This window comes from Euprymna scolopes, chromosome 12, assembly GCF_053919585.1.
Source record: "Euprymna scolopes isolate OS-2025 chromosome 12, ASM5391958v1, whole genome shotgun sequence".
NCBI lineage: Eukaryota > Metazoa > Mollusca > Cephalopoda > Sepiida > Sepiolidae > Euprymna > Euprymna scolopes.
The window spans coordinates 151,592,297-151,605,476 of record NC_136493.1 but is presented as its reverse complement, the minus strand read 5'-3'; the positions used below and the strand labels follow the sequence as shown (position 1 = coordinate 151,605,476).

Here is a 13,180-nt window from a genome sequence, read left to right as displayed (position 1 = left end):
CAATTAATTAGCTAGTGTGAATTTGGACAAGGTTCACATTTAGTGCATGTCAGAATAACTTAATTTGCAAACAGAATCGTTCTCAGAAACAAGTGGCGTCAAATTGAGAAAGGAGCAGCAAGTCAAACACTAGACAAAACACATTTTTTGGTCGAGGAGAAACAAAGGTTTTAAAATCAATTTCTCCATGGAAGCCACATCAATAGGACACTGCCAATAATGTAGAACAATCTAAGTAAAATGTTAACTAAAGTCTGTTTGTGTGTGTCACTCATTTCAAGTTAAGAAGTAAATAATTAGATGAGGGAACATTAGTCTCTCTCTCCTCAATCAATTCTCTCTCAATAAAACCTTGAAAACTTCATGAATGTCTCCTTGTGTTCTCTTTCTTCATGAAAAGATCTTATTTCTGTAGCAATCACTAGACCAGTAGTTCCCAACCACTGTGCTGTGGCACATTAGTATGCCGCGGAATGATTATAGGTGCAAGTTACAAGTTGTTTTAGGTGGAAAACAGGTTTCATATCAAAATACTCGCACATTATTACTTACATGATGTTAACGCTAAAATATCAAAAAATTAAAATTAAAATGTGTAATACATCGTTTTTTTTTTCAATTGTTGGGTATTTTGAATTTTCAATAATAATAAACATTAGTGAACGTTGGGTTATGTTTTATATCATCTATGTATCTTGTTTGCGTTATTAACAAATTTTTTGTTGGTATTTCTTTAATATTTAATTTTTGTAAATTAAAGTTTTAATAGGAAAATAAAAAACATTAAATTTGATAAAATTCCTCTTTGATGTATTTTTTTAAATTGTAGATTAAATTCATCCTTAATTATGTACAAGTTTTAAAAAAACACAACAAAAAACAAAAACGCTATGTTGACAAGAATTATTCTACAACTTTATTTAAAAAAAACAAAAGTTCACCGGTTGTATAGTGATGATTGCTTGAAATTTGGATTTCACTGGACTGGAGATACATAGATTCCTTCTCCGTTGTGTGCAGTCAAACACGGTTTGATGAAGCAATGCTTCCAAGTATGTTGAAAAGACACCTTACTACTAATCATCGTAGCCTTCAAACTAAAAATGTTATTTCCAACGGTTGTTAGAATTAAATGCAAAAGTCAACTATTTTAAAAAAACAATAACTGTTTGAAAAAGCTCAATTAGCTTCATATGAGGTGGCAGAAATTATTGCTCTTTAATTGAAGTATGTTCTTGCAGAATCATTCTTCCAGCATGCAAAAAGATGGTGAAAATTATGCTTGACAATAAGGTTGAACAATAAATTAACAAGATCTAGAAGTGTAAGCCATTTTGAGTTTCAGAACAGTTTCAGATGGTTCGCTGTTACGCACAAGTCCTGGGAGGTGACTTGTTTGTAGTAGACAGTTCCACAGAACAAAATATTCTTACCGTGTCGAAACCCGGGAAAGAACATGTGAAATTGCTCCAGAAAAGGTTTAATATTTATGAAGCAATTCTGGTTTCTGATTGGTTGGTAGCAGAACGTGAATTAATTTGATTCGCCAGTTCTTAGCATCGTTTATAAATAGAATCTTCCGACTGTGTGGAATCATACCCCATTAACCTCAAAATATTGCAACAATTAGCTTTATATGAGGTGGCAGAAATTATTGCTCTTAAATTGAAGTATCAGGTTCTTGCAGAATCATTCTTCCAGTATGCAAAAAGATGGTGAAAATTATGCTTAACAATAAGGTTAACAATAAATTAACAAGATCCTTTTTCAAACAATACAATTCAAAGAAAGATTCTTGATGTGTCTGATAATATTGAGGAGAGTTTAATATTCAAATTTCAAAATAGTCAATTTGCTATTCAAATCGATGAATCCACTGACATCATTAATCATGCACAGTCAATTACATTTATACATGTCATTGATGAAGATGTCATAATTAATCAATTTCTATGCTGCAAACAATTACCCACAAGTACAAAAGTTCAAGATATTTTAGATATAATCACAATATGCCTAGAAAAATATGGCATATCATAGAATCTATGCACGGAAACGTACCGATGGAGTATCATCAATGGTTGAGAACCTTTGTTTTACATCTTTAGCGGAAAAACAGAATCCTAACATCGTGTGAACTCATTGTTTTTTTACACAGAAGTTTTAATTTCAAAGGTAACACAAAATGAACTAAAGGTGTTGAATCAAGTGATTGAAATGATAAATTTCGTCTGCCAATGAAATTCAGAATTTTTTAGTTGCTATGTAAGGATATGGATTCTCAACATGTTTGTTTACTATTGCACACAGAATTAAGATGGCTGTCGAAAGGAAAGTTGCTATCTCACGTAAATGTCAGACGCTTGACTAAGGGAACTAAGATAAAATGGAGGAGGAATCATAAATTAAACATAATTTTGACAAGAAAAAGTATGGAATTTTATAAAGTACATTTTTGGTTCCAAAAATAAAATCACATAAGTATGTAAAAGCAATTATTAAAAATTGTAATCTAAATAATTATCTTTTGTAAACTTTACACATTATATATAAAAACTGGCAACGTTATTGATTTAACAGCAATAAATAAATAAAAAAAAATGAGATTAATTTTTTTTTTTTGTAATTTAAGTTTTCTGGGGGTGGGGTTACAGAAAATATTAAAATAAGTTTTAATACATTGTTTTAACTTTATTTTTATAAGGATAAAATTTTTTTCGTCATACCTATAGATGCATTTTATCAAAATACAATTGTGGGAAATGACTTTAAACAAAAAACATGTTTTTGTAGTAATAGTAGTAAAAATCTTAATATGCATAACTGCTATCTTCCATAAGAAAAGAATGAAGCGTGTTAGCTATTCCCTACCCATTTGCATGTAGATATATTAAGGTGATGACGTGGTAAAATACAGGTTGAAAGGGACGTATATTAACATTGCAGGAAGAGAAAGTTATTCACACATATTAATGTGTAGAGGAATGTAAAGTATTTTTTAATTAAAGTAAATCCAAGTTGGTAAAACGAAAAGCTCTAATTTTCTGAAATTTTACACGTCCTTCTAGTCGGATGTTATTAGCCTTTAATGAATGGTATGTAATGCAGGCAATAGACCTGCATATCTTTAGGATAAATTCTATAAATTACATGAATTCTACAGGTGGGGAAATTGTGTGCTATTTATGTCATTTATGGAATTTCATCCAAAGTTATGTAATCTTTTTTTTTTTTTTTAAACTTTAAGTGAATTAATTTACAATAAATCTATAAAAAAATGTCCAGATTCCTTATTCAACTCGTGTGTGTACATATATTATTCCATTTGAATACCATACACCACTGCGTGTTGGCGATATGTGGGTTTTACCTGGCCATTCTAGATTTAGGAGAAAATCTGGTTTGTTTTTGCTAGAAAGGTTCATTAGTTACTTTAAACCCTCTGATCAAGATTAAAACCTACAATTGAGCTTTTTCTATTAACTTAGGGTACATGTGATGCATATATAATTTCATTCAGGCAGCCTATTTTTCTCATTAATTTTCCCCATTATGTTATTTATACTGCAGTTCACTATTTTCTGAAAATACTTAATCTGGCTAAGAAAACTGAAGGTGAAGACCGACTTTTGAGGCAGAAGTGGCACAAAATCAAACGATATTGTAATATTTAAGTTATTTTTTTAAACTTAAATTACATTTTCTATAAAATAGTTTGCTCCTTCCTCCCAGTGTAATTGATCTAGGAGATGTAGGAAGGATTTATGCGTTTAAGTTTTTATTCTAATACTAAGAATTAAGTGTTTGGAGATCTGTTTTTATATGTTAACAGCAAAACAATATTATTTCTTTGAAAAGAGTTTATTTTTTTTTTTTGCAGCAAAGATTATAACGATGTTCGTTCGCTCAGGTCAGGCTGAAAAACTGTTATTCTAATCCCATTGATGAAAATTGTTTTTCTTTTTGACCATGAATAAAGCAATGAAAACTTGATTGTTCTTGTATATGTATGCATTAGCATTGATAACTTGGTCACCAATACGAGCATATACTTGATCTCTATTTAACCTGATTATAAGTGCACTAACTTTCATTTTTCTTGTACAAGGTGATAGGGTACATTGTGTTCAGACTTATCAAATGATAGCGTTTTTGTTTTCTTTTTCTTTTATTGTCAAAAAAGACGATAAGAATAATTATTCTCTGCTTTTTACATTAGCCGAGATTGAATCTGACAGATTATATCAATGAACTCCTTAAAATGTTCTGAAAGATTGAAAATAAATTGTTATGGGTATGATCTTAGTGTACTTGGTGATGAGACCTCAATTTGGAAACTTTGTAGAGTATAGATTTTTAGAATTGCTCTTTTCATTTAGATTGTTATTTTTATATTTCAATCGATGTAACTTCTGAAAATTTTTTCAAGTGTATCTTTTTAAACAGAGCATTCTTGGTCAAACTCATAAATCTATACAGAATTTCTAACAAGACATTTTCTTTAATCCATGAGGGTAGATTGTTCTTTTTCCATCAGATGTGTTATGTATTAGGTGCACAAGAAGTTCGGTGGAAGTACGAGTAGGTTGAGAGATGATAGTTTGTACACAAGAAGCATAAGACAATGGAGATGTGAAAAACTGAATCATTTTGAAATTGTTGGCATTGTATCAGATCTTCCCTTTATTTTTCAGCCTTACAGCAGAGTATAAGTGGTACTCCTGACTTCTATGCTCTCATGCGGCAAGGTAAAACCAACTGTGCACATTTACTCTGTTCCCAAATCCCAAAGTGCACAGTGTCATTTTTACTGTTACAACTTAGGAAACCTCTACGTAGCACATTATCATCTCGTCGCACTCTCCCCCATTGTGAGTTCAATCCCTGATTTGGATTTAGTGATCTAGCCACTTGTGATTCTAAAATATGGAAGACCAGGTTAAGCTTCAGGTCAGTTTAAACTATCATCAGTCAGATTTTGTTTCTTGTCTATCACATCACCTTTTGCAATCTTGTTAAGGAACTGAGGTGCTTTGTAGATGAACTCTTTTGGTTGAATAAACCAATGTAGATGTGACGATGACTTGTTGAGACAAACTGATGCATTGAGAATGTGCATTGGTGATCAAAAGTTTCCAGTCGCTTAACATCTCCCACTCTCCTTAACCAGAACTCTCTGCCAGGAAGGAGAATTATCTACACCATTGCTTGATAGATCTTTATTTTGATACCTGCCTTATCTCGGATCTTAACATGGAGCTAGCAGAAGTCATGACATACAAGGTCAAAAACTTTTATTTTAGTAAGAGTTAACATTCTTTTTCTTTTTTTTTAAACATTAAATTAAAAAAAAAAAATGGCATGTTTATAAAACAAATTTAAATATAATGGATCCTGAGCAACACAGGGTCAGTATAAAAAAGAATTATAGTGTGTGGTTGGTTTAATGGATACTATGCAGATTAAGGAATCGGTTAAGTTCAAATCCTTGCAAATAAATTGCAAATGTTTGTAAAAGTACAATTTCATAATTTTTATGTTATTTAAATATTCAAAATAAAAATTGTACTTTTATTTGCAATGAAAATTTTATAAGAAGCAAAATGCAAATGATTTGTTTTTTTTCTGAAAACTTGAAATTATGGTAAAAAATTATGGCTACTTGTAAAAACATACTGGTCATCCTGCATTTTAAAAATTGAAATTTTTTTAAATCCAATCTTATTCATCTTTGAAGCTAAAGAGAAAAGGATGTTACCTGTTAAGATTCTCTTGAAAAATAAAAATTTATGGAAACCTCTTTTCCCAAAGTCTATAAATTTTTTTTGAGCACTTTTAGATGTTTCAAACTACATAAAAACCCTTATTAATAGAATGGACATATCTATCTATATATAATAGAATGGATATATCATAATTAACCACAATTCAGAATATTACTTAAAAGCTGGTATTAAATGGTAATACACTTTACAAGCTGTACCTATTGAAGTCTTTAAGGTTATACAGTTAAAATTAAATTTTAGTTGTAAAGTACATAATTCCTATTCTTAAATTTAAAATTGCTAATTTTTATTTGAAGATGATTTAAAATATTTCTTATTACCAAATGCCTGGGCCAGATAAAGTACTTTATAAAAGAAATTGTATAATATAGTATTATATTGGTATGGTACAGCAATAAAAAATGGAAATTGGTTAGTCAAGTTTGATTTATAAACTTAAATACGATTTGGGCCTGACAGAAAATTTAATAGTTTTAAATGTTAGAAGAACTTCCTCTTTCTTTTAAATAATAATACAAACATGCACAAAATTTTGATTACAGTAAGTGATTGAGATAAGAAGTTTGAATTGTGTATTTTTTCAGTTCGGGAACATTTAGCAATTCCAGTAAATTAACAAATTCACTGTTTTCATTTTTAGTGTTATTCTCACAATGTTTCGGTAGATGTAACCTCTGACCTTCTTCAGGTATATCTTGTCAAGCTCTGTGAATCAGTGTGGAATTTCAAATTGAATCCTTTATTTAATTTGTATACTTTTTTTTCTGTTAGCCATGACCGAATTAAGCAATTTAATCACTTCTAGATCTGTATCTGACCACAGTTCCCGATGACTGTAACAAATGCCCACAGCCTACTTGGGAATGCCGATCATGCAGTGGTAATGGTTAAAATCGCCCTAAACTCTAGAACCAAAACTGAAGAGCCACTGCTCAAAACAACGAGATATTATAAAAAGGCTGACTGGGAAGCCATCAGAGATCTCATCAGAGATGCCCCATGGCAAAATATCTTTTCACTTCCTGCTAAACATTGCGCAAATGAGACCACTGAATCGTTCAAAACAGCAATTGAAGCACATGTTCCCACATGCAAATTTTATAGCTAGCCTCACTCTCCCCAATGTTTTACTTCTACTTGTGCAGCTGCCATAGCGCAAAGGCAGCATGCGTACCGCAAATTTAAGCGACATAAGTTCAGATCAAACAGACAGAAGTATATAGAAGCTAGAAGTAACTGTAGGAAAGAAATAGCGACAGCTAAGAGAGAATTTGCTGAAACCACCAAAAAAAGCATCGAAGCACAGAAATTAGGAACCCGTGATTTCTGGAAAATCTAAACAGTGTAGCAAATAATGAGCAATCAACAATTCCCCCACTATCCAACAATCATGAGGTTGTTTGCTCTGCAACTGAGAAGGCTTACATGCTTGCCAGTCGGTTTGCTTCCAACTCCACACTGGACCCTGCTAACCACCCCTACGCTGACTTTTCTTTGCGGACAGACGCCAAACAAGACGATCTGAAAATCACCCCTTTTCAGGTGCATGCTATCATAAGAAATCTTGACACTGCAAAAGCATGTGGACCTGATCTCATCCTGGCTGTGCTATTAAAAAAGTGCACCGCTGAAGTAGCTCCAGTTCTCTCTAAACTTTACAACAAATGCCTTAATGAATCATGCTTTCCTGCCTGTTGGAGAACTGCTTCTGTAGTACCAGTTTTCAAGAATTCTGGCGAAAGAAATGACCAAGTAAATTATTGCCCCATTAGCCTCCTCCCACTTTTCGCCAAAATATTTGAGTCCATAATTAACCAAACTCTAATCCATCACCTTACAGATGCTAAACTTCTGACTGACAAACAATATGGATGTAGACAAGCCTGTTCCACAGCAGACATCCTAACTGTAATCTCAGACCGTATATATCATTCACTGGACAAAGTGGGGGAGGGTAGAGCGGTAGCTCTAGATATATCCAAGGCTTTTGACAGGGTATGGCATGAAGGTCTTCTCCAGAAAATCAGATCATATGTAATAACTGGAAGAATACATAACATAATTATAATTAGATAAGAGAAAAATCCAGATTGTCCTTGACGGTTGAACATCTAAACAATATGATATAAATGCGAGAGTGCCTCAAGGGTCTATCCTTGGACCTCTGTTATTCTTAATATTCGTAAATGACCTCCCTGACAAAATTGTCTGAGATGGGTATATATGCTGACGACACCACACTCTGTAACAGACACAACAGGAAAACAAATGAACACATATCTAAAGAAATGCCAGAAACACTAGAGGATGACCTCCGATCTGTAGTAGAATAGGGACAAAAATGGATGGTCACCTTCAATGCTGCCAAGACTAAACTTGTTTCGTCCAATAATTACAAGAAACACTCTCTACCACCAATAGCAATGGCCAAAGATACATTACCTGAAAGTACATCTTTTAAACTACTCTGCCTAATGTTCACAGGAAACATAAGTTGGAAAAATTACATTGAGAGTATTGCCAGGACCGCTGCGAAGAAGGTAGGTTCTCTCTACCATGCTAGAAAGCTACTAACGCCCGAAAGTATCCTATACCTCTATAAGGCCACCATTCACCCATGTATGGAGTATTGTTGTCATATTTGGGCTGGTGCATCTACCACTAGTCTCTCGCCCCTAGACAAGGTTTAAAAGAGAGTTGCCAATCTGATAGGTCCTGAACTGTCATCTAAACTTCAGCCTCTGTCCCATCAACGAAATATTGCATCCCTCTGCCTGTTCTGCAAGTACTTTAATCGTGAATGCTCTGATGAACTGCAAGCACTTGTGCCCCCTCGACGTAAATACCCCCTACAAACCTGCCAAGCAGCTAAATCCCACCCCTCACCGTAGAGACTCCTAGATGTAAGAGAGCCTTCTACTCCAGTAGTTTCTTCCCCAGAACAGCTAGACTTTAGAATTCCCTTCCGGGTCCCTGCTTCTCCAACTGTACTGACATGCAAAAGTTCAAGTGTAATGTGAACCGACATCTTGTTGCCCAACTCCCTACACAGTACTCCTGATGCTTATGTCCCTGATAATAGCCACCTATAACAAAATAGCAATGCCTTGTTTGGGGTGAAAATGTAATTAAAAAAAAAAAAAATTTGCAAGTATATTAGTATTGCCCTGAAGATTGAACTTTCAACCTTCAGAAGTGTGTGACTTTTAACTGAATTTTAGTTAGTACTTTATCCATTATGCCACGGGTTTTTGCAGACATTATGAGAATAACACCCAAGATGAGAACCGTAGTCAGAATAATCTAAATTATCAATCCTCTTCCAAAATTCAGAAACAAAATTAAAGAATTGTTTCCAATTTCACAAACTTCATTTCATTAAATAAAAAATTTCTTTTGAAATTCAATTATTTAATCAATTATTGTATACTCCTTATAGGCATATATATTTTTTTTTTACTTTCTTTTTTTTTTCTTTTCTCCATTAACGATTAATGGTTGATAATTGATCTTTTGAAAATGATCAGATCATTTTTACTTTTTCTCTATTAACCTAAAACAAAAAGTTTACTCGATTCATGGTTTCAGTTTTTTTTTTTTAAGAGAGAATAAAATCTGCTTCATTAAAAAATGATGGCTAGTATCGTTCAACTTTTAATACAACAAAATAATGTCATAAAAACAAGAACATATATTAAGAAAATGTATTCAATTTGTGTGTTTAATAATAAATTTATTTCAAACAGAAATACAACAGATGGAAGCATGACAGATAAATGAAAAATTTCCTGGAGAAATGCAAAGATACAGCTAAAAAAAAATTGTTTTCATCTATGCTGTTTTTTTTTTTATTATTCAAGCTACCAGTCTCATATTGGTAGAATTTTGACATTAAAATGATTTATAATTGTATCTGATGAATAAATTATAAAGTGAGCTAAGCTCTTTATAAAAGTATAACATATTAGAATAATGTTGACTTAATCTATTTATAAACTTATTAAATGTAAATAGTTTTTAAACTTTTCATACTTGAAGATTTTCTAAGAATTTGGAAGCCAGTTCAAATGACTTTTTATTCTACAGTTTAAATGTTTTTCAATTCTTTTCAAATTTCAAATGACTTTTATTCATGAAAAAACCAAAATGCATTCTGGTGGATTTAATTTTGTAATTTATTTTTATAAGTAAGACTTTGAAGAATTTTTTCGTTCTATTGCATTTTTTTACAAGAAATATTAAATTAATAATAAATATAAAAAATAATTTGTTGTGGAATTATCAAAATTACACTAATGAGAAAAATGCATGAAGTTGTATTATAATTTAATTAATATAAGCATACAGTTTCAATAGGTATGAACCCTCAGATTTTCTCGCCAACTATGGGTAAAATAGCAGATCATATTTAGTTAATTATAATTAATACTGCATTTTGACAAAAGCCCCTTGACCTTTTGGTTAAGATCAAAGTAGGATGACCTCTACAATACATATAGACTGTGATGGATAAATAGAATAGGGAAAGAATATCCAACAAACCCCATTCCAACACTGTTGATGGTCTTGAGCCCAAAATTTTTAAATTGTATTTTTGTACTCTACAGCAAATAAATTATTCAAACTATATGTTCTGATACATTTCATCTATTCTGTCCTTGGTCAGTAAAGGAGAAAGCCTTCTAAACTGAAACAATTTTTATTTCTGTCTCGATCCAATGCCCCTTTTTGGGAGGCTAGATTTTGCTTGCATTAAAAAAACCGACCTTACTCCTAACTCTGCTCTTGTGAATTCAGTTTATATTCTGTAACACCGACACAATTCAAATATAAAGAAAGGTTTCATTTCATTTGCGTGATGTTTTAGTCTTTTAGAAATGTTTGTCAAATTTTACCCCCCCCCCATTCTCACACAAACTGGCATTTAATTTCATTGACTTATTAAGGAATAAGAATAACAGGAAATCAAGATCTGTCATCTAGGCTTCAGCCTCTGTCCCATCGACGAGATGTTGCATCCCTTTGCCTGTTCTACAAATACTTTAATGGTGAATGCTCTGACGAACTGCAAACACTTGTACCTCCCCGACGTAACTACCCCCGACAAACCCGACAAGCTACTAAGTCTCATCCCTTTACAGTAGAGATCTCTAGGTGCAAGAAAGCCTTTTACTCCAATAGTTTCTTCTCCAGAACTGCGGGTCTTTGGAACTCCCTTCCGGGATTCTGCTTTCTCAACTGCACTGATATGCAGAAGTTCAAGTGTAATGTTAACAAACATCTTTCTACTCATCTCCCTTCATAATGATCCCGCTAATTAAGTCCCTAATAGTAGCACCCTGCTTCAAAGTGGCACTGTGCCTTGTTTGGGGTGAAAATTGAATAAAAAAAAAAAAAAAAAAGATCTGAATAAGTAGAAGAACGTCACCAGACGAACCAAATCAGGAAGGCATCTCGAGCAGCAAGAAGTATAATGAAAAGACTGATGATTAATTGCAGTAGTTTATTGAAAAATTTATCTGAAAAAGGCAATTGGTTGCATTTTTGTAGTTGTGAAAAGTTACTCAAAAAAAAAAAGAAGAAAAAAAGCCGTTTGCTTTGGGTTCACGGTCAAATGGGGTTGATGAAATATCCCAATTGAAAAGGAGAGAGAATACTTGCTAGTTTGTGAACATGGTTTATGCTGGCACTTTAACTTTTTCATGAGCAGTAGATTTGTAAACATGGAAACCACAACAGAATTTTGGTTATATCTGTATTATCTTATGTTTAAAACTAAAAATTTAAAATGTAGAACACACAACCATGATACACTTGAAATTAGTATAAAGGATTGCATTGTGGAGTTGGTTTTCATCTCAAATCACAAATTAAGGTTGGCTATACCCACACATCAAAAAATATGATACAGGATATTATTTATTTTTATAAATCAAGTAAAGTATATAAAATATATTTTTCATCTTAACAAAAATGATATTGATTTGATATTAGAATTTAGAAATCTCCACATTTTGAAAGAAAGGCAAATCCTGTATTTGTCAGTGCATGCACTAATCAAGAGTTTTTGTTTTTTTTTGAATGTAACAAATCTTGAAAAGGATTAAATACATTGTTTTCTTTATCCAAATTACTTAAAATTTAGAGCACATCTATTCATCAAATTAGAAGAGAAAGCTATTAGATTTAAAAGGTTCTCCTTTTCTCTCTCACTCTTTCTGTCTAGATAAAGCCTGAGAGGGAGGATCTCTTTACAGCAGTGTAGTAAATAATGGGCAGTCAACGATTTCCCCACTATCAAACGATCATAAGATTGTTTGCACGGCTAATCTACTCGCCAGTCAGTTTGCCTCAAACTCCACGTTGGACCTGGCACACCACTCCCTCCTTGACTTTCCTTTGCAGACAGACATCACACTAAATGATTTAAAAATTACCCCTTCTCAGGTACATGGTATCATAAAAAACCTAGACACCTCAAAAGCATGTGGACCCAATCTAATCCCAGCTGTGCTATTAAAAAAATGAGGTTGCTCCAGTTCTCTCCAAACTTTACAACAAATGCTTTAAAGAATCTTGCTTTCCTGACTGCTGAAAAACTGCTTCCGTAGTACCAGTTTTCAAGACTTCTAGTGAAAGACCTGACCCATTAAATTATCGCCCCATTAGCCATCTCCCACTTTTTGCCAAAATATTTTAGTCAAGCTCTAGTCCATCACCTTACAGCTGCTAAACTCCTGATCAACAATCAATATGGATTTAGACAAGCCCGTTCCACAGCAGATATCCTAACTGTAATCTCTGAACGTATATACTGTTCACTGGACAAAAAAGGGCAGGGTAGAGCGGTAGCCCTCGATATATCTAAGACTTTTGACAGGGTATGGCACGATGGTTTTCTAAGGAACATTAAATCATATGGTATCACTGGAAGAATACATAATGTAATTAAAGCCTTCTTAAATAAGAGAAAAATCCAGATTGTCCTCAACGGCCGTACATCTAAACAATGATATAAATGTAGGAGTACCTCAAGGGTCTATCCTCGGACCTTTATCATTCCTGATAAATCATCTTCCTGATAAAATTGCTTCGGAGATGGGTATATTTGCTGATGACACCACTCACTATAACAGACACGACAGGAAAACAAATGAACACATATCTAAGGAAATGGCAGAAACATTAGAGGATGACTTCCAATCTGTTGTATGGATGGTCACATTCAATGCTGCCAAGACTAAGCTTGTTTCCTTCAATAACAAGTAACCTTCACTACCACCAATAGCAATGGCTAAGAACACATTACCCGAAGGTACTTCCTTTAAACTCCTCAGCCTAACATTTACAGGGATCATGAAGTGGAATATATACATTGAGAGCATTGCGAAGGC

General features: G+C 33.0%; 1 protein-coding gene across 45 annotated transcripts in view; it reads left to right on the top strand.

Moving 5' to 3' along the window:
- Positions 1 to 13,180, top strand: part of LOC145291553 (phosphatidylinositol-binding clathrin assembly protein LAP-like) — a 343,700-nt gene that overhangs the window by 140,555 nt on the left and 189,965 nt on the right. For 19 of the 45 annotated variants that reach the window (XM_080137583.1, XM_080137580.1, XM_080137594.1 and 16 more), the window contains exon 4: positions 4,695 to 4,748. The exons of the other annotated variants lie outside the window; for them this stretch is intronic. In XM_080137583.1, the coding sequence (XP_079993709.1) occupies positions 4,695 to 4,748 (54 nt within the window). The remainder of the gene's footprint in view (positions 1 to 4,694; positions 4,749 to 13,180) is intronic. 45 annotated transcript variants of the gene reach the window in all.